This window comes from Manis pentadactyla, chromosome 14, assembly GCF_030020395.1.
Source record: "Manis pentadactyla isolate mManPen7 chromosome 14, mManPen7.hap1, whole genome shotgun sequence".
Taxonomy (NCBI): Eukaryota; Metazoa; Chordata; class Mammalia; order Pholidota; family Manidae; genus Manis; species Manis pentadactyla.
The window spans coordinates 68,404,180-68,427,439 of NC_080032.1; the positions used below are offsets into that span (position 1 = coordinate 68,404,180).

A 23,260-nucleotide genomic window follows, 5' to 3' on the forward strand; every position below is an offset into this window, starting at 1 on the left:
ATCATGTTCCAAGCATAAGTTTCTTGGAAATATCTCCTCAAGGGGATCTATTCAGGTAGCATATTTAGTAAAAAGAAATAATAGGTAAGTAAATGCCTATATGAGCACCTGTCATACCACCTATTTTAATAAAACAGACTGTTCTTTTTAATCTTGAACTTCACAAGAAAATAAAATATGATAGGATGAGGTTATTAGAAAGCACGTTCAGACATTTAACATTAGAGAAACAGAAATCTTCATATTTGAGAAGCATAAATTTTTATATTAGGGAAACAGGAATCTACACTGTGATAAAGATAATTCTTGAAATATGTGAACAAAACAGCCATGATTTGTAGAACATATTGAAAGAAGCAATTCATTCCTAGCAATCAGTAGCAAAAACCCTACATTTAAGTATCTTATATATTAGCCATTTTGAGAGGCTGTGCAATAAATGTGTCAGACTATAAATGGCCTGGAGAGGTGAGAACCTGTCAAGGATTATTTTCACAGGCCAAAATGTTGTGACCCGAGTGGGTACTCAAATTGGAATAAGTAACACTATTGCTTAGAAAAGGGCAGACAGTATGAGTTACTACTGATGGCTCCAAGAGCAGATCAAATAGCTGATGGAATCAGCCTGCTAGGAGTGGGTGGGCACAGTGCCCTGGGCACTGGAGTCCCTCCTCCGCCAGAAAACAATAGGATCAACTTGGGCAGGAGTCACAAGTCTGGCATGCAATGGGAAGTAGCCTCTGAATCAGAAACAGAGTCCTCTACTTTGTGCTGGTCTGTGGCGTGTCATCACGTCCCATCATGATGGATCCAGGCAGCCATGGTAGCAATCGGACAGGGCAGATTCAATGAACAACCTGATTCTGATCAGAAAATGTGGGCACTTACATGAGAAACAGTTAAATCAGTAGCTGTAAATTCTGTCTACAGTTTATGACGCAGAGGAGGATAGGTTCCCAAGGGTAGGCCACACGGGTGGGCCGCTGGCAACAATCCATTCATGAGTTAATAAAAAACACAGAGATTCAGCCAGAGGGATCCTGCCTGGAGCGATGAGAATGGCTCTGCGTGCTGCCCATTAAGTGTAGCGACCACACCTGCTCTCCTTCTGCATGGACAGCTCTGCACCAGAACAGGGACATTGGGATCAGGTTTCAAGTGGCATCAGTTGGGGGTCCTCTGTGACTTAAGAGGGCCACCAGCCCATCATTCTTCTTCAGTGATGGAGTTGGGACTAAAGTTTGCACCAAAGGCGTAGGTGCCACTTTCTCAGGAAAGACAAGACGCCGCCTGATTCAAGCTTTCTGTGTCCTTGAGTGTAACATCCCACTTGGTGAGGGAACGTGTGTCCTTCTCATGCTGGCTCCGTTGAGTCCACATTGCAACACCCCAACATAGGAATGTCAGGCCAAGGAGTCACAAGGCCCCATGGGTCAAGTGTTCTGTTTTTACAAGAAAACTTGATTTAGAGCAAATTAATAGCTGCCTTTCAGAAGGAATGTGAAAGGTAGTTAGTTGTGTTAGGGAGGCAACAGGTCTGCATCCCCAAGGGGCACCAATCATCACCTGGAAGAAACTGTGCTTCTAAGGGATTACTGAGGTCTTGAGGCCACAGAGACAGAATGCTACAACTTGCTGGACTGCTTCCATAACCACTCAGAGAAGGCTGATTTGCAAGTTAATGCACCAAGCACAATGCCTAGACTCTCCCACACCCAGGAAGACGTTGGGCCTCCTTGTGGGAGGTGGGGAGAGAGGGCAGTGTTTCTTTGATGTCTCAATTAAGTATCATGAATCATACAATGTTGTCCGAAGAAACTTTACTCGGAGAGCAGATTCCTGGGTTTTGTGGATGTTTATAAGCATCCCTCACACACGCACACGCACACACACACACACACACACACACACACACACACACACACACACACACACACACACACATTGGTAGAGGTACAGTAACACGGCAGCCAGCCCCACTGAGGCCAAAGCTTCTGACTTTCCAACCAACAGAGCATCCATCATTTATACAGGGAATTCTTCAGACATTGATGGGTGGAGATACTCCCAATAAAACCTGATCATCCCACACACACTGTCCAGTGGCAAATGCCAGGGAGTTTCTCCCTCTAGCACTGCTCTCTTTCAATCAAAGCAGTCCTTCCAGCACTGATGGGATGGACAAGGACAAGCCTATAATACATCAAGTCCTACTATACTTTCAAATGTAGAAGCAATAAAAGCAGTACATTGAATTGGCCCAAAAGATCTTGCTCACATTGCTTTCCCACTCTGAACCTTGCCAAATCCAACAGCTGAGTCTAGGATGTATTCTTTCTCCATGAGATTCGGTTTAATGAAAACAAGGGTAACTGTATCAAACAAAGCCTTATTACATATGATGTGATAGGCAATAATTTATAACAAAAGAGAATATTTTATTTGGTTTCTATGTTAGACAATTTTATAAAGAATTTCTTTTTTTTTTAGTGGGGCACAGATACTTGCTAAATCTCTATCAAACTATAGCCACTGATTTGAAATGAACTCTGAATATTTGAATATTTATGTTCAGATTCATGCAGGAGTCCTCAACAAGTAAGCATTTGCTCTGGTTATGCATAGGTACGTGAGTTTTTGTACTATTTCACATATCTTTAAAATTTTTCTTTTGATTTGGTTTTGGTGTTATATTAGAATAGAAAGAAATTTGCTTAAATTAGTATTATAAATTTGGCAGAAAATATTTCCAACGGGTACAAATTATTTTTTCAAAAAAGAAGAAATGGAAGCATAGACATAGAAGTGAGTGTGAAAAATCTAAAGGCATAGAACTGAATATTTTAATAAAGCTTATTTTTCATAACTCAAACTACATTTCTGCTAAAGCTAAAGGACCTGGGCTGTAGCTAAGGAGTGCTTGGCAGAATTTCTGGTGATCTGGATTTTAAGTACCTTTGATAGAACTAAGGCGGTGCTTAGAGAACTATGCTCTTCAGCACAAAAATGTCTTAATGACTGTAAACTATGTCACTACACTAAGGTTATACATTTTCTGAATATATGACAAAGATTTATGCACCATAGGAGTCACCAGTGGAACAATAATGAGGTTAACAATTCTATATGAAACTGTGGACAGTTCCCTTCTCTTTGTTCCAATCCTTCTTAAAAAGTGATCCGTAGAGCATCTACCTCAGTGTCACCTACTGTACTTGCTTCAACAAGTCCCAGACTTATTTGTTGACAATTTCTGTGAGAGAGCATAATCTGAATCTTGAGTAGGCACCACAGGAAATTCTTGAGAATAAAGTTGAACAGCACTCCTCTGTTTCCAGAAACTTGACCTGTGTTCAGTTAATTTAAATATAATTTTCTAACATAAGACTGTCCAAGCTTATCAGAAAAGTACAAGGTCAGTTACAGAAGGAACAACAAATACTTGCATCAACACCCTGCCTTTGCTGCTAGGTGCTGTTACCTTGTTCTGCTCCTTCTGTGGAACCCTTTGCTGACTGGAGACCTTTCACGGGTTCTAAACTCACGTGGCTGCTTTCATTCTCTTCTCGCCTTCCTCCACCTTCTGCTCTACTTCCCGATTCTCACCGTCACTTGCTGCTCCTAAGACCTGGTTCTCACAGAAGATTCAAATCGTGCAGATACCCAGAATGTTGAGATTTTTGTCCTCTACCAAATCAAGGCAAATATCAGTATGCAGGAAACAAAAACAACGGGTTGAAATCCATGAAGATGGTGGAGATGACACGATCACACACAGAGATGTGCCCGGAAACAGAGCTGCCAGAGGAAGTCCTAAATCACGAAGACAAAACACTGATAAAGCCCAACGCTTTGGACGAGAATGACAGTGAGATCCCAGAGGAAGTTTCTCTTTCAGTGCATCGAATAGACATTCAAGTCTAATTTTGTAAACAGAAGTACATTTTAAAAATCATTTTAGTAATGCTATGTCAAAACAACAATAAAGGGCTATGATTAAATTATGAATTCAAAATGAAAACATGAATTTGTTTTCATTTTCCTCTCAAATCACAGATCATTTGCAATGATAATTCTGTTCTCCTAAAAACCTGTGGAATTGTGCACGTACCTCTAAAAAGAAATGATTTCTATATTCTTATCTTGTAGTTAGGTTAGTTATACTAAGATGTCTATTAAACTAGAACATAAGTTATGTAATGGCTGGACCTTGTCTTATTAATAATAATATCATCTGTAACATATATAGAATAGCTTTCCTATAGGAGACTTTATGATTGTGGTAAAAATAATGAACACCTCTGCCGCAAAAGAAATCAGGGTATAAAACCAAATTTTTGCTGAATTGTGAGAAATGTTCTTGTAGAATATGCCACAAAAATATTCAAATATCACAACTAGATTATTTCTTAAGCTAAAATAACAAATACAAATATTAGAAGATTATGTTCTGTGTAGGAGAAAATCATTTATTTTAAGGAAAGTAAAGAGAAAAAACTTTTGGTGAGGTGAAATTGTTCTAGGTCTAGTGTCACTCCCCATATGCTATGGAATAATAATGCTCTGAAGGGGAAGACAAGGTGGAGCACTGCATAGTCACTTAACATCTGCAGTCACTGCAAATGGCCACAGACATCAAGAAAGATATATGATGTCCAGCATGCTAGAAATAAGTGTGCACGGACACAGTGAGAAATTTCCTGAGAGAGAATTGAAAACTCAAGCAGAATAACAAGAGTGGTGCCCCCACACAAATATAGGCATGTGATCTTTGACCATATGGCAAAGGCCATTCAAAGAGAAAGAGCAGACCTTCCAACAAATGGTGCTGGAACAACTGGACATCCACATGCAAAACATGAGTCTAGACACAGTCTTTAAATTTTTCAAAAAAAATTAGCTCAAAAGGGATTATGGACCTAAACATATAATGGATTTGGCAGTGACTTATTAGATACAGAAAAAGCACAATGTGTGAGCAAAAAGTTGATAAGCTGGACTGCATTAAAATTAAAACTGGTCTGGGAAAGACGCTGTGAGGAGAATGAAAAGATAAGCCACAGACTGGAAGAAAAACTTTCAAAGCACATATCTACTAAAGAACTCTTACATTCTCACCTACACTGTTGGTGGGAATGTAAGTTGCTGCAGCCACTGTGGAAAGCAATATGGAGGTCCCACAAAAAAATTAAAAATAGAAAGACCCTATGACCCAGTAATTCCACTTCTAGGAATTTACTCAAAGAAAACAAAATCCCTGATTCAAAAAGATGTCTATGTCCCTATTTTTCTTGCCATAATATTTACAATAGCTAAGTTATGGAAGTTATGGAAGTAACCTAAGTGTCCATCAATAGATGAATGGATAAAGAAGAGAGGTAATACATATACACAATAAATATTATTCAGCTATAAAAAAAGAACTCCTGCCATTTCCAACAACATGGATGGATCTAGAGGATATTATGCTAAGTGAAATAAGCCAGGAGGAGAAAGACAAATACCAAATGATTTAATTTATTTGTGGAATATAAAAATAAAACAAAACAAAATGAACAAAACAGCAGTAGACTCACAGACACTGAGAAGTGACTGATGATTATCACCAGGAAGGAGGAGGTGTGGGAAGGGAAGGGGCACAACAATTCTCAGTCATAATGTAGTTCATCACAGTGATAAAGTACAGCATGAAGAATACAGTCAATGATTCTGCCACATCTTCCTGTGTTGACAGACAGTAACTGTACTAGTCGGGGTGAGGATTTAATAATATGTGGAACTGTTGAACCAAGATAAGATTGTATATCAAAGATACTTCAATAAAAAAAAGAACTCTTATGCAAAATATACAAAGAACTCTTAAACCTCAACAATAAGAAAACGAGTAATCCAATTTAAAAATGAGCAAAAGATCTGAACTGCACCTTCTAAAGAAGATATACAGATGTCAAATATGTGTATGAAAAGGTATTCAACATCATATGTCATTAGGGAATTACAAATTAAATCAACACTGAGCAATCATTGCATGCCTGTTAGAATGATAAATTAACAGCAGCCCAAATCATTGACACCACCAAATGCTGTTGAGGATGTGGAGCCACAGGAACTCTCATTCATAGACAGTTGGAAATGCAAAAAGGTACAGCCATTTTGGAAGATAGGCAGTTTTTACAAAATTAAACATTCTCTTACCACACAATCCAACAATCACACTCCTTGGTATTTACGGGAATGATCTGAAAACTATGCCCACACAAAAACCTGCCTATGAACGTTTATAGCAGCTTTATTCATAATTGCCAAAAGCACATGTAGGATATATGGGAACTGTCTGCACTTTATACTCAATTTTTCTTTAACCTAAAACTACTCTAAAAAATATAGACTATTAATTAATAAACAAACAAAAAGCAGAGAGAATAGTAGGAGCAAAATCACAGGACAAATAACAAATATAATGTTTACAGAATATTCTAAAGTAAAGAATATATTCAAATACTTTTTATCTTGACCCTCACAACCAGCCTGTGAAATATTTTTACCCAATTCTGGGCAATAAATAAGTGAAGTTAAAAAAAAACACATTTTTTTAGATAGGCTTTTTGCCTGAATCAACATAATAAATTGACAGAAATCAGTTAAATCACAAAATCAGCTTCTAAATATCACTCTTCCATCCTGTTCCACCATATGATGGGACACATAATAAGCTGAGTTTTTAAGAATTTTAAAAATTATCCGAAACCAAAATGGAAATTGATTCATTTGGGCACTGAACTCTCCCTTACAATAGAAATAAAAGTGAGTGTATTAATTAGGAAGTCCAACAATGATACATGTTTATCTTCTTTCTTTCCCCCTTTCTCCTTCCCTTCTTTATTCAAGAAACATAAAGTTCTCAAGTGTCATACAAGGAGGAGAATCAATCCTGAAGATATAGAAAAATGGGTTTGAGTCTCAATGGATCCATTGGATTGAGACAGAAGATCAAAACAACTCTGTCTTTGGAGCAGTAACTATCTGAGAAAAAAAATCTGTGAGGGGACACTGTTCATTTCACCTCCTAACTTTCTTAATTCCACCAACTTTATCCCTGAATAGCTTTACGTCATTCATCTCCTGACTTTCATTCATCTCCTGACTTTTATTTTCTCCTTATACCATGACATACTCACATAAACCTAGGCCTAATGGTGGGTTGCCTGAAGGGTTTCATTGCCATTAATTGCTCTTGTTCCATCTTAAATGCCTAATTAACCGCTTCACTCAGCCAAATTAAATTCCATCTTCTTTCTGCCTGCATCCACGTTGCATATATATGATGCAGAAAGTCAAACTGCCTGGTGCTAATTCACATCAGACTATCAAATTTTGCCTTCACTCAGGCACACAGTGGATCTGTGGCATCTTACTACACTGATGGACAGTGACTGCAGTGGGGTATGGGTGGGGACTTGATAATATGGGTAAATGTAGTAACCACGTTGCTTTTTCATGTGAAACCTTCATAAGAGTGTATATCAATCACACCTTAATAAAAAAAAAAATTTTTTTTAAATTTGCCTGCCCGCTTAGTGGCCTTTAACAAGGGGGTTTATTTATTTATTTTTTGGTGTTTCATTTTTCACATTTTCATCACTGCATTAAGCCAACTCTCTTCTGGCAAGTGAGCAAAGGCCCAGAGACTAAGAGACTAAACACTAGTGATGAGGGGAAATGTCCAGAGCTACTCTAGAAAAATGTATATATACTCAGGTACCCACCTGGTCACTGAAACACTCCATCCAGCCAGCATTATTTATAACAGTTCAAAATGGGAAACAACCAAATGCCAATCAAAAGCAGAGTGGGTAAACTGATTAAGGACATACTATATAAAAAAATTATGAACAGCAATAAAAAGGGTAAACTACAGCTGGACAGTAACACACATGAATCTAACAAATGTAATAGTCAATGGCAAAACAGTGCACAAAATAATAGTATATTTTGATTCCATTCACATATAATAAAATAACAAGCCAAAAAAAGCTACATTATTTAAGGATACATGCATACATTTTTGATATAAGGAAGAAGCAAGAAAACCAAAAAGACAGTTAATTCTAGAAGAAGTATTGTAATAAGAGGGAAGACCAGTGTAGGAGACACTCTGGGGTCTAGGATGCCTGTTTTGACCTAGCATTTATTTTATTATTATTCATTGATCTCCATACATGTATTTTATTTACTGTATGTTTCTTACATTTTACAGTGGAAAAAAAAGGCCTGATTGATTCCCTCATATAATTTATAACTTTTATTAATATAAAAGCTCATCTAAAAAGAGCGGAATATTTACAAATGCCAAGTGTTTTCACACATACTATTTGACATTAAAGCTATGACTAATATAATATTTTGTTATTACTTTGAAATCTGGCCTCCAGTTTCTGATGTATCCGAACAACCCACAACACTCTAGATTGTCCATCTCTGACCCCTGTTGTCTCTGGTCTGAGAGTTAGGTAAGATTAGAGAGAGCGTTAGTTAAAATTACAGCTTTTCTACCCAAGCAATTTAGGTTTCCCCTCCCACTCACTACCTGGAACATAGTGAGAAAATAATTACAGTTAAATTGAGTATATTTAAATTGGCTGTCTTTCCATTTGTTTGTATCTTTTTCAATTTCTTTCATCTATGTCTTCTAGTTTTCAGAGTGGAGAGCTTTCACCTCCTTGGTTAAATTCATTCCTGAGTATTTTATTGTTTTTGATACTGTGAATGGGACTTTCCTTTTTAGATTATTTGTTGCTAGTGTACAGAAACATTACTGATTTTTGTGTGTTAATAGTGTATCCTGCAACTTTAGTGAATTCATGGATTAGCTCTAATAGGTATTTGGTGGTGTCTTCAGGATTTTGTATATATAGAATCATGTCATCTTCAAATAGAGACAAATTTACTTCTTCCCTAATTCTGATGACTTTAATATCTTTTCCATGCCTGATTCTCTGGCTAGGACTTTCAGTACTATGCTGAATAGGAGCAGTGGGTGCCCTTATTTTGTTCCTGATCTTAGAGGAAAACTCAGCTTCTCACCACTGAGTATAATGTTGGCTGTGGGCTTGTCCTATATGGCCTTTATTGTTTGAAGTATGTTCTTTCTATCCCTAATTTGTTAATTATGAGTTTTTCTCATGAACAGATGTTTAATTTTGTCAAATGCTTTTTCTGTGTCTATTGAGGTGATCATGTGATGTTTTTCTTTCATTGTATTCACATGATGTATCACATTTACTGTGATCAGAATGCAGCCAGTTCTCTCACCCTTCTAACGCAGTCCCTCCTGGCCTCTGTATTCCAAGCAGATACGTCACCCTCTCTCCGGCATTCTAGGATTTCCACAGTGGTTTCTTGTCTACAGATAGTTGCTCACTGGTCTTTGAGGGGGACTGAATTCAGGAAGGACCTATGTTGCCATCTTGATGACATCAGTCTCCCAAATTTTATTTTTTAAATGTCAAAATTAGTAATGTTTCTTTGTCACCTAACAGAAGAAAATGTAAATACTCTCTAGAACAACTCATTTCATCCTAGATTTAATTCCCGTAAATAAATTAGTGAGGAGGATAAGCTCAAAGCCAGAAACAAACTAAAAAACTAAGCACAGAAGTAAACATCACCTTAGAAAGAACGAGCAGAAACAAAAAAGACAGCAGAAGGTACACAACTAATACTGCAATAATCAGACACATTATATAAATTAACTATATTTACTATGCTTCAAGAAATATGACAAATTTGTGTTTAGAAAAAAAGAAACTCTTAAAAATGATCAAGTAGATTGAAAAAGCCCTATGTATAATTTCTAAACCAATACAAAATAGAAATGGGAAGAAAGTGATACATACAATATGCTGACAGAAAATGAATCAAGATAGAACACAATACCAAGGCATTTTCCCCAAGCATGAGAGAAAATACATCTTTTAAACAAACAAAACCTGAGAGGAATTAACATCTTCAATAAAGGAAATTCTGTTGTTTGAATCTCCTTTAGATCATCCAAATAGTGATATTTTTGGTCTGCTTCATGTACCAAAGGTATATTAAAATTTCCCCAGATGATTGTGTTTTGTTTATTGATCATTCTATATATACATATCATTTATCCTTGTTATATTTTGAAGTCCTATTAAAAGGTTCTTTAGAATTATGGTGCATTATTGTTGAGCTGAAACTTTTATAGTTGAGAAACCCACTTTAAACTCTATTTTGCATTAAACAGGTGTTAGGAGCTATGATAGCTTTAATTTGATTATTGCTTACATTATATATTTTTCACCTTTTATTTCCAATCATTGCATATCCTTATATATTAGATGTGACTTTTGCAAATAGCACATAACATTCAATTTTTTATAAAAAACTCACGTGATGATTTTTCTTACTGGGGTGTTTAGAGAATTCAAATTGACTGTTGACATATTTTACATTTAATCAGTATCATAGTTTTGTGCTTACTATTTGTTCTACTGATTCTTTTTTTTCTTCCCCCTCCTTTCAGGCTTCTTTTGGATTATTTTTCTCAACCTATGTTTTGCTCTATGATTTTTGAAGTTACCGTTTCTTTCCATCCTTTCAGCATTTATTCTAGAATTTAATGCATATGTACTCAAATGTCTAAAACTGATCATTATCTTTACCCTCTTCCAAAACACTGTAAGACCCAACACTCTACGGTCTCCCAGTCAGATTATATGCTTTTGCTATGAAGTTCATTTCTATTGATCAAAGGTGAGGGCAGGGGCTCTGTGGTCACTGTGGTGTACAGGTCACAGCACACTTTAGGCTAAAAACAAAATTTCACATGTGTACACTTTAATCCTTTCAATAACAAAAATAAGGTATGTTCATTAAAAACAAAAACACAAAAATGTAACCACATATATAAAATAAAAATTTGTCAAGTTAATCACTTCTATATTATTATATTACAATTTTAAATCATGAAAGTAGACATGCATCATTATATTACAAGCACACATATATTTTTTTCTACAAAAGATACACCATATTATGCAATAATTTGTACCTTTTTCCCACTTACTGTATCATGAAAATTATTCATATCAAGACCTGCCAAACTCTCTGAAAGACATTTAATGGCTGTACAAGTTTTATTGTAGAAATACATTATAATTAATTTCATTATTTAATTTATTGATAGTTAAATTGTTCCTTTTAGTTTTCTAAACAAAACACCTCACTAGTACCTTGAAAAATTAGGATAAGTTATGAATAATTATGTGAACAGTGGTTATACTGAGGGAAGAGGGTTTTACATTGTTTTGATTTTCTATAAGATACGTTCCCATATTGTTTGAATTATTTATAATGAGCATGAATACCTAAAGCCATGAAAAAAGATTAAAAAATCAATCTTACTCAAATAGAATATATCATTTATTTACATCAATATGCTTTAGTCTTTATTGTTTCTTCATTGTCTTTGAAAAAATAACAAGGCAGAGAAGAAACCATTATGGCTAATGTAATTTTAAATTTCATCTTCAAAAATGAAGAAGTGTTTCATTATACATAGAAGAAGAGCAATCTCTAGGGCATGGCTTACATTGTCCTTTATTTTCTTAAGTGAAAAAAGTAGTTTATATATTAAGCGTAAAGTAAACATCCTGTCTGATGTTGCAATGTTAAGAGATCTGTTTCCTCAATCCTGTCTCATTCTTACCCTCTGCTCATTATCTGCTCCATGCATCTAATCTAAGCTATGGAACCAGAGAGGTCGGCGCCATCCAGTCCCTGCCTTGATGTTCAGCCTTTGCCGGCAGAATTACATGAAACAAATACAGGTAAAGTTAGATACTGCTGTTATTACTAAACAACCCCTTTATTTGGCAAGAACATAATAAACGAAGTCCATAGCCAGATATTTTTAGAGGAGGAATTGAAAATCTTTTGTCTTTATGAATGATCTTAAAATTTAAATTTCAGACAATCATTGTGTGATAAGCGAATAGTTACAATGGAGTTAGATTTAATAGTTTTTGGAAAAATGTTATTGACTTGGTGGCTTTGAGTTCTGCTTCACTTGAACTGAAGGAGTATATGTAGTATACAGTTAAGAGAATTTATCTGCCTTGTGAAAATGATTTTTTTTCATACTTCTTTCATTAAGATTAAATTCAACTATAGGAAGGGGCAAAGATAGTATTTTTAAATTAACTTTTATATTTCTACTCTTGCTTCTGCAATCAGTGTTACTCTAGATGCTATTGCCCATTATATGCTTATAATTACTATTCCACATGGCTACTATTATTACTACTACAGTAATAACACTTATTGTATGGTTATTGTTTCAAGTACTAGGCTATTGATTTTATACACATTAAATTAATCTCCACAATACATCTATGAATGAATACTGTTGTTATCCTTTATAAAAGAAGCTAAGAATTAAAAAGAACTTGCCATATCTCACAAGGCAACTACGTGACTGAGCAAATTTAAAAACTTTCTTATAAGCATAAAATAGGACAAGTTTTATGATTTCTAAATGCTTTTAAATTGTATGTTCATGTATCATATATGTACACAAATATACACACATATGGTAATTATATATATTATAGTTATTACATGCATTTTTTTCTATTTTCTAGAGTTTGGTGAGGAAAGTATAATATACTCAGACATCAGATTTCATTGCTCTTCAAGTATTCAGAAGAGAAAAATAACTAGGATTTTTAAGACAAAAGGTAAAAACATTTAAAACTCCAGCTTCCCTTTTTTGCTTGAATATTTTGATGAACTCATCATACAAACAAATTCTGGGACTAATCTCTGAGTCAGAATTCTTTTCTCATGCCACCATTTCTTGGCTGGTCATAGTGACCTGAAATGCTGTGTTATAAGCAAATGGGAATAAATATAAGCCACTGAAGGCCATGGTGGCCTAGAATGATGTCCCATAGGCAGAGAATAAAGAATGTCTCAAATATACTTTTCCAGTGTGAGTTATTAGTCTTGCAAAAGGTAAGTGCTCCTCTAGAACTTCAGTATTTCTAAACAGAAAATGGAGCTCGTGAGGTATCTCACAACAAGCGGAGTTTTATCAAAACTAACTACCACCGTAGGAGTTTTATTCTTAACCTCGTTCTGCTACAAAGATGGGAAAAATCATTTTTTAAAAGTTGCTGGAGGGTGGTGAATTAAATCCCTCATAGGATTTCTGAAGTGCTCTCTTGTAGTCTTTTAAAAATTTATTTAATGGGGCAATTTTTTAGTCCACAAATAATTTGTTCTTTCATAAAAATAGTCATATCTTCTCTGGTTGTGCCCATATTTGCAAAATCATTTGTACATTTCCCCTCATGGGCTGGGGTAGATTTCCCCACAGCACGGTACTCCCATGAACTTAGATTTCAGTACAGTTCTTGACCAAAATTCTATTCCAGAGCCTCGTTTGCATTGATCACAGCGGCCCACTTCTCTCTCTTTGAACAGTGTCTCCGTGGTGCATTGCTACAGTAGTATTTGCCTGCCTTTATTTAATTGTTCTAGTACAAGCAGCAATCATGACAGCTAAGGGTAAGTATTTTTCAGAGCTACCTCACAAATTGTTTTTCATTGCTAGCATATAATTTTTTAAAGTCTTTAAAATGGATCCTAAGGATTTCCTCAAGGTATTTTTCTCCTTTGTTATTTTAATTACATAAGAGTGATTTTATCCATTCAATTTTTGAATTATCAACAATAGCATAGGCTCAGGTGATTTTATCAAAGATGTCAGTAGATAGCTGTGTGTTTTGATTAAAATGGAAAACAATAGAAGCATTCTATATTTTCTCATAGTGTTGGGCAGGAAAATAGATATGAGTGGGGTGGAGAGAGAATTTTTAAGGACAGTAAAGCCCACTAGAAGGGACTCAGAGAGTTAACTAGTTGAAACTAGACAGCCAGAAAAGACTCAGAGTTAATGAATTAGTCAGTTAAAGCTCAGAAGGCCAGGAGCAACTTGGCCTAGAATATTTGAATACCCCCCAGATAAAGAAAAGTGTCCCAGCATAGCCTATGCTTTCATTGTGTCAATTAGCACATAAAGTAAGCTTTCCTTTAGCCTCCTAAAAGGCCCAGCTTATTCAGGAAGAATTGCCTCTTAAAGGTAAGACTGCATTTTAATAAAACAGACAATAACTCAGCCCACCTTGGAGGCAGGACAGACAGTCTTGACTGATCTGCTTCCAAACAGAAACTGCTCTCCTGGAAAGGAATCAAAGCAGAAAACTTTTGAGTTAAGTTAAAAGAAAAAACTTTATGTATTTCAAAAATGAACATTTTGGGACCATTTGGCAGGTCTGCACCTGGCACTCTGTTGGCTTTCCTGAAAATCCTCAACCTCCTATAAAACTCCAGACCCTAAACTTTTCAGTGCACTCCTCTCTCTGAGGTCACCCGCACTTTCTAAGTGCATAACTTAAAAAAAACTCTTTCCCAACCTTTCAGCACACACCTCTCTCTGAGGTTGCCCTTCTAAGTGCGTAGCCGTTTCCCAATCATTCAACGCCTCTTCTCTGAGGTAGCCCACACTCCCCTTTCTCCAAGTGTGCACCTTTTTGCTTTAAATAAACTTTTCACTGATTAATTTATAACATTTTTTCTCTGTGCTTTTCCAGTGACAAGTGTCTTTGTTACTTTTCTGTGCATTCTAAACCTCTGGATTTAAGCTCAAAGCTTCACTCCCTCTGTCCCATTTCAGATAAGTAAGGAGAGGCTGCTGAGAGCTCAGATTTGGGCTTGCAAATTACCGTCACCTGTGTGACCCAGACTGAACCATAGTTCACGGCCATGCTCTTTAGTAGCCTGCCTGAAAGTCTCCTTTTTTTGTCTCTAGGAAGTTTGCAGAACATAATCTCATTCCATCCAGTGCTCTAAGGCTCCCCCAAATCCTGGGGTGGTAGAAATTCAGTTCCCATGCTGTGCAGATCCAAGTGGACGCTGGACGCCAGGTGACACTGGCTTAAGGATTTAGCAGGGGATGTGCCCCCTGCTGAGGAGCAGTTCAATGAACTTCCTTTATTATTCTGATCCATCATTCCCTGACACTCTCGATTTAATGAATTCCTTCCTCACCTTGTACTCTGACTTCCCTGCATTTCCGAACTGACTCCCCCCGAAACATCTCCTCCTTGAGGTCGTCCTAATTTTCTCTCTTTAAGTATATAACTTTAAATAAAACTTACTCTGCTTCACTACTGTGTCTCTGCCCTTCAATTCTTTGTTGTGGTGGGGACAAGAATGGAGGAAAATAAACAACGCCCCCCCCAACATATTCCTGACAATAGTATTATTGATATTAGATTCACCAGCTGTGAGATGGAATAAAAGGTGAACATATTTATAGAATTTATTGGTCAGACAGCTAAAAATTAACTGAAAGGGCATCAAGTCCAGTAACTGGAATGAGGAAATTTAGCGGAAGATAGAAAAGGTGGTGAGCAGATATTCATTAAAAAATGAAGCAAAACGATCAGAATATAAGACTGAACCTACACATTGCTTAAACTCAATGTCTTAATATTATAAAAAATACATAGTCTTAAAAAGAATAAATCCATAGAACACTTAGTACCTGCTGTTAGCACACCAGAAATGGGAAAAGTTTCTTCAAATACAGGAAGTGAGATAAATTCAAGTTATAAAGCAGAGAAAACAACAGCTCAAAGGACATGGAGTATAAATTTATTGAAAGGGCATAATCTGATCTAAAGCAATTATAATCTCAAAGGAAATTATATCAGAAAAGAGCAGAATAGTTTTTAATAAATAGAAAACATAAACAAGGCCTTTTCTCTTTTACAGTATACATATTTGTAATCACTTTTTTTGGAAAATAAATGGATTCATGCATTATTAATTTATAAGAATAAAAAAAGAAAGCCTTATATTCTAGAAATGAAGAAGCCATTTTTGGATATGTCAGGCATAGGGTAGTAAATATCAAAATAGAGTACAGCTTAGGATTCTTATGGGTACTCCTCTATGAGGCTGTGATATTACAGCCTATTTATAAATTATCACTAAGTAGGAGAAGTATTTTATGGTGATGGCCAAGCTGTGTTTTATAGCAACTGCACATATTATTTTGATTAGACACCTCAGTAAAGTCATGAGAACACCAATGTAATTTAAGTGTAGAATACTCACTTGTGAATGAAATAAACTTAAAAAATTGGTGAAATATCCTAATAAATGGAAGCTTTTATTTTGTGCTATTAGCAAACTCGTCTTAATAAGCAAGCAAGAAGAGCAAAACAGTTGAATCCACAGATGTATTTCTCTGTATCAAATAAACTAATTTAATCTGTGCATTAGAAATTAGCAGGGAGGTCTTCCTGGATATTAAAGCTTCAGCATAAATGAACCAGAGATGAACAGACATATGACAGAAATGGAAAGAAAACTCTGCAAACAAACAAGAATGTTCTCGGGGAGAGATTTTCACCTGGCTGGCTTATTCAATGATGCCTTAGGATTTAGCTTGATTGTAGGTAACCTCCCGCTCTCTCAAAGTTCATGTTAATGCCACTTGGCTTTTACAAGAGATCTCTATCAGTATAGTAATGGCTTTTTTCAGAAGAAGTGAAATTCCTCTTCAGATTTATTTCAGTTAGCAAAAACAGGTCCTAACGTAGGTCTTTCAGAAAAGCCAAATGCCTACCAGGAACTCAGAAAACCAGGGATACTCAACTCTGGGCCATTTCAGTTTACAGAAGCTTTCATAGGAACGCTCTGCTTCCGCAGTGAGGACACCTATACGTAGCTTTTCATTTTTAAAAGTTGTAGGTCCATATTCAACTCGCATCAAATCAGTGACTGACAGCATGCACTATAGTGAAAATGTTTAAAATATGGAATACTTTCTAGGGAACAAATATGGAAAAATGCAAGTTTGGGGAAATGGAAAGTTGGTGATAATGTTTCTTCTTTTTCTATTGAATTATTATAAGAAAAATGTTTTAATACTGTAAGTGGTCTGGGGATGGAACGACACAGCACTGTTGATACATTTATTCCCACGTGTCCAGCAATATGCGTTGGGACCCAACCAAGTGAAACCTTGTGTCCAACAATAATTTCCATGATTCGGTAACTGGGTTGGGATCAAATCTTGGTAAAGCAGGCATGAGAAAGATTTTCTCCAAAATTCATGTGAAGTCTCCAAAATCTTTCACAAGTAACCATATACCACTCAAACTAAAACACACTCAAACTAGGAACATACCATTTATTTTTTTTTTACTTTAAGTAGTGCTAACCAGAGTGCCATACCCTTCAAAATAAAACACAACACATCAGTGTGAAATAATGTGGGTTGAAGGTTTCACATTTGAAGATAGAAATAGAGCTGTTAAGAAAAATAGTACACTTTTGTAAATGTTTAATTTTAGTGAGTTTGACCATTAAATGAGTGTAAACCAGAGACAATCTTTAAAGGTAGTTGAAAGGCAGCATTCTTCAAGCTGTGCATTGGGTGTTAGCTCTAGAGGCATTTTGAGGAAAATATTGGCAAGTGAGAACTAGAGACAGAAAGCTTGTAGATATTATAGTAGCTCAATATAAAAATAATGAAAGTCTGAATAGGGAAAAGTCATGGCACTATGAAGAGATATATGAAGCATTGAAGTGACAGAAAAATAGTATTTTGTGATGGATTGGATGTGTGTTAAGTCACAGGTGTTTGCTTCAAAGATAGTTAGGTCATTATGTCCTTACTAGTTTTATTACCTGTTTAGAATGGCATCAATTAGATGTAGAAACTTGCAATTATTAAAGCACCAATAATTTACTTAGAAATATCCATCATAAGTAAAAGTTCATACTTTTAATATCAGTTGCTTGAAAATGATAATTTATGATTCATTCCTCCAAGAACAATAAAACATATTTAAGAAATTTAAGACTTCACTATCTCTAGTGTTAATCACTTTCAAGTTTGAAAGTGATGAGTCCTAAAATATATTGTCTTTTCCAAATTTTGTGAATTTCAGTTCAATGTCTAGAAGGGATTCTGAAGGCACAAGGAATCAGCGATCAAAATGAGACTGGATATTGCAGAGTAATTTAGCAAAACAGGTATGTATTGGATTGCAGTGGGAATCTAGGTATACATGTAAAGTGTTTAAATCTAGATGTATATATATACATATATATACAGTCAATAAGTATATAAGATCAGAGTAGATTTCTATGATTACTATGCTGTGCTTATCAGAAAAATTCTGATACATCAGAACTTCTATTGAAGTTAAGGAGGATAATTGAAAACAATAATACAAAAATACATGCTGAGTGACCACAGGTGGTGAAGCTATTTTAATGCATGTGCTTTTTGTGTTTCAAGGTAATTGGTTCTCCTCTGAAGAAAATTTATATTTTATTTCTGCTGAAAATAAAATCATGGCAGCCAGGAAATTGTTCTGAAGCACTGAACTCCCTTCTTATCAAGACAAATAGCAAGGAAAAACTGGAAGTGTTTGGTGTGATATTCATTCCTATAGTTTCTTACATAGAAGAAAATCATAGAGACTTTTAAAAATATCTTGTATTCATTCAAGCATTCTAAACTTCATGTATTATAATTGGAAATTCTTAATCAAACCCAAAATATGAAAATATGAACTTAAAATTATTATGTTTTTTTAAGTTTTAAAAACATTTGCATATAGAAGTAAATATTAATATATACAAATTTCAGACCTTGGTAAATAAATGGAGGGAAAATTTACATAGGACATAAAACTAAAGGGAAAATAGTCAAAACTGCCACCTAAAAAATAGCTAACGTGTATTAATTGCTTCTCATCCTCATAATAATACTTGTGATTACTTGTACTAAAGCATGTATTGCCCCAGTAATCCTCTGAGGCAGTACTCTGATTATTGTTGTCATATTAATAAAGAAACTGAGGCCCAAAGAAGATGAGAAATTTTCCCAAGATTGCATGGCTAGTAAAATTAGAACCAAGAGTTAAGCCAGTAAAGTCTTATTGCAGAGATTCTGAGCATAACCATTATGCTGTGCTGACCCCAGAAGAAGACATCATATAAAACCAAGTTTTAAGAATATTGCCACTTTGGAAATAGGTCACTCATGCAAGCAGACTGACATTTTTCTCCCCTGGATATATTTTTCAGGGAGAAAAAGATGAGAAAAAGAACTTTCAAAAATCTAATATTATAATAGCTCTTCCCCAGGAGTGACGATTTTTATACTAATTATTCTTTGGAATATGAAAAAACAAAGAAATGAACAGAAGTATGTGAGTATAGGCAGACCTAAAGAATATAGGTCTCCTTTATTTTTAGTTCTTCTCCACTATGCAGTTATTGTTTTTCTTTGCATTCAAGTTCTGTTATTGCCTTTAATAAAGACTTCAACCCATATCAGTGATAGTAAATTTATGGCATATATGCTGACATTTTCCATATGGTGCTTTTGGAATTCCTCACACTCGTAACATTCATTCGTCCTGAGGCTGGATTCCACTTTGAATAATTTTCAGCAAAGCACACCTGAAGTTTCCCCCGTTACACTGCCCTCATCTCATCCACATACTGTGTAAACTTTTATACACAGATCACTCGTGAACTGTTTCAGGAAGAACAAGTAAAAAAATGTATATGAAGAGTAATGAGTTTGCTAAGGCAGTGTCTCCTAATGACCTATTACCTCAGAATTTGCTTTGGTAAAGCACAGTTTCTGCATAACTTATAGTGGAAGAGAGAATGTTTGCTAATTTCCAAAACTGACAGAAGACACCAAACTACATATTGACAAAGCCTTATGAACCCCAGGAGGGTGAACAAAATGAAAACACAGTTATGTGTATCATGTATAATGACTGAAAACCAAATACATATTAAAAAGCTGATGGTTGTGCAGCATGGAGAATATAGTCAGTGATTCAGTAACATCTTTCTACGTTGATGGTAACTGCACTAGTAGGGGTGAGGATTTAATAATATGGGTAACTGTTGAACCACTGGGTTGTACATTTAAAACCAATATAAGATTGTGTTTACCAATGACTCTTCAATAAAAAAAAAGCTGGAAAGCAAGCAGAGCAAAACAGAATTTACCCTCAAAGGAGCAATTGGCAGCTAATTTATAAAAGAAAAAGAAAACATAGGAGCCATATAATTACTTACAGACAACTGACATTCTGAAATTGTATTCCCAGAGAAAATATTCCATGAGAATCATTTGAGTAGATAGTCATATTTCATTCATGAAATAGAGATAGTTTAAGACAAGTAGAGAAAAAAATTGTTCATCACCTTAGGTCTACACTAGGATATACACTGCAATGTCCTTTTAGGTGTAAGAGAATGATCCTGAAAGGAGCATCAGAGATTCAGGATGAGGGGCAATGAAATAGGTAAATGTGGGTGTACATCTAAAGGAATGGTGATTTATAAAAATATAATATTAATGTCTATGATTTTAAATAGAATAAAATTACAGTATACTGTCTGGCAGGTAGATACAGACTGCAGCAGCAAACTCTTTGAAGCTCTTGCACAAGGTATTAACACCTTATTTTAATCCTACATGCACACAGTAATTTATTAATTAATCATGTTAATTAAAAATACACATGGAAACATTGTATTTTGAAATCATGTTGAATTTGGTCTTGTCAACTCTGGTTTCTAAAACCTCTTCCAATGAGAATCCTAACAAGATTAATATTTTGCATTATAAAACCTGTATTTGCACATCTGTTCTTGTAGGTAGATGTCTCCTTTTGTAAAACTGTTATTTAGCCAGTGTCAAACACTGATAAGGAAAATAAAAACATCCAGATCTTTCATATTGTTACATATATTTATTTCACTTCAGTATGAGTATCCTGTTCATTATCAACTAGTGGAGTGGATAACTGATTTGGGTTTTTTGTGAAAGGAGGGATTGAAAGTGCTTTCTTGTTCTTGATCAAACTCAAGGTTGGGGCAAGTGAAGATGACTCTGTGTAATGTGTTTAAATTTATACTTCTGGATGATTTTGTTAATGTCACTGTAACATAAAACTATAAATTTATTCCATACGAAAAAAAGAAAATCAGCACAGCATTGACAATCCAAATGTAACTGCAAATATGGTCAACACTTCAGGGGACAAATCAAAATGGAGAGTGGAACAAGAGTTAAAATCATCACTTTTTCCCACTTTCTTTTATTGCTCGTATTTGACTAGTAAAGTTGCAAGATGGTCCATCCTACAGGCTCCTGACCTCCCTGTTCTTAGTGTATTTATTTCATAAGAATTGCAACTGTAGATTCTTTCTCTGCCCCTTTGAAATGTAATTCTTCTCCCAGCTTCTTACTAGTTTTACAACCCAGGATCATCTTTCTCAAGGACCAGGGAGCTATACCTTTGAAGTGTAATCATCAAAAAAGGCAATATTCTGATCTCCCATTCTCTGTGGGAACATAGGAGCCTAATTCAATTAATGCCTATCAGCAAAAGCAGATACCTCATCGCACTGAACAGCCTTCCCCTAATGTCCTCCAGGACTTTCTCACTGGCTCAGCCCAGCACTTAAAAACTCTTCCCCCTTTTTTCTCTATGGAGTTCAATTCAATCTCTCTCTCCTATTGCAGTAGTTCAGAATAAAGTCTTCCTGGCCTGCTCAATTCTGCTCAGTTAACAATAGAGGGAACTGTGTTAAGTACATCCATCAATTCTTTGTATCTTTCTTGCAACTTTTTCTGAGTCTGAAATTTATTTTATTTTATTATATATGTATAATACAATAGTATCTATATATAAAATAATTTATAAAAATCTCTCCCCTACTGATCTTACTCATTAGTTAAAAAACTGGTAAAGAAAAGATTAAGTATTTCTTCAGCAAATTGCTTCTTATATAAACCATGACTAGACTGATGTAATAATTGATAAGTAAAAATTACTGTTTATAGAAATCTTCTGGCCAATAAATAAAAATGAGCATGATCCAAATATCACTAATTTTCTATGGGTGTTGAGTTGATGGACAGTGCTAATGATCATCAATTGCTGTTAACACTATAAAAATGAAACACTAGACATTAAATATCTGAATGCAATTACACAGCCCTTTTATAAAATAGTAGGGCTTTTCTTCCCAAAACAAATCCAATCTGATTCTTACCAAGTCTCTATCTTGTTATCAATACACGAGAAATAAAAAAAATAGAAGAACATGTCCTACACCAACACAGATATGCCATCAGCAAAGCCAGGACTGCAGAAAACCCCAAAGGTTTTTTAGCAACACAATCCAGTTTCCTTCACAACATAAACAACAATAAGAACAATACAGATTAGAGAGGCATCAACCAGTCACAGCAGTGAACCCCTATCTAATCGGCTTTAAAAATATGTAACAATCAGGGAAATGAGAAATTATTGTCAAATAGAGATTATGTTATAAAAACTGTGTTTGCCTTTTAGAGATTTACACTGAAAATTTACAGATTAAATCATGTATCTGAAATCATCTGGACTGGAGAATTAATACACCCTGTACCTGGGTGATGGGCGCAAGGCAATCCACCAAACTCTGTACTACTTGATGTATAAAATTTTCTTCCATAGCAGAAAGTTAAAGAATATAAAAACACTGCTCTCTCCATTAGTCACTGGGTACAAGAGAACATGATTAAAGAGCTGCTTTACTGAGCCAGTCATAGTAAGAAACAAGATTATGACAGGAATTTGAACAATAAATGTAGCAAAATAGAAGATAGTTAGAAAGGAGAAATGAGCTCCCAGAACATCTCCATAGCCCACTCATGGTAATTTTCTTCTTAAGGAGATTACTATGTGCAGCACACAGGAAATTTAGCATTAGGAAGAACATTTTAAGAGAAGATGTAGCAAAGAGATACAATTGAAAGTGAAGTATGTAATATAAAACATGGTATTTATTATACATTTTCCAAGTGCCAAGAACTTTTCATGTGTTCATATATTTAATCCGTACAACCACCCGATGAAATGAGATGGAGCTCTGAGGGAGCAGCGCACTACAGGAATTGTATAGATGCTGCCCAAAGGTCTGCAGTGGAGGAGCTGGGATTTGAAACGGGAAGCCTAGCTTTGGACCTTTTGAGCATAACCTCAAATATAATGTTCAGCGGTCATCACAGAAGAAGTTGTGCCCAGCTGGCAGCTCCTTCATTCCTTAAACACTCTTCTCT

General features: G+C 35.4%; 1 protein-coding gene and 1 long non-coding RNA gene across 3 annotated transcripts in view; one reads left to right on the forward strand and one right to left on the reverse strand.

Moving 5' to 3' along the window:
• Positions 1–10,817: 10,817 nt before the first annotated feature.
• GABARAPL1 (GABA type A receptor associated protein like 1) overlaps positions 10,818–23,260 on the reverse strand; it is a 32,410-nt gene continuing 19,967 nt past the window's right edge. Inside the window, exons 5-6 of one of the 2 annotated variants that reach the window (XM_057492050.1) lie at positions 14,216–14,271; positions 10,818–10,837 (exon numbers count right to left, since the gene is read on the reverse strand). In XM_057492050.1, the coding sequence (XP_057348033.1) occupies positions 10,833–10,837; positions 14,216–14,271 (61 nt within the window). In that variant the 3' untranslated portion in view covers positions 10,818–10,832. The other variant, XM_057492048.1, reaches the window with a different exon arrangement.
• Positions 11,725–22,756, forward strand: LOC130680767 (uncharacterized). The gene is made up of 5 exons (XR_008993801.1): positions 11,725–11,858; positions 12,672–12,767; positions 13,516–13,599; positions 18,060–18,144; positions 18,413–22,756. It is a non-coding gene; the product is annotated as an uncharacterized LOC130680767 (long non-coding RNA).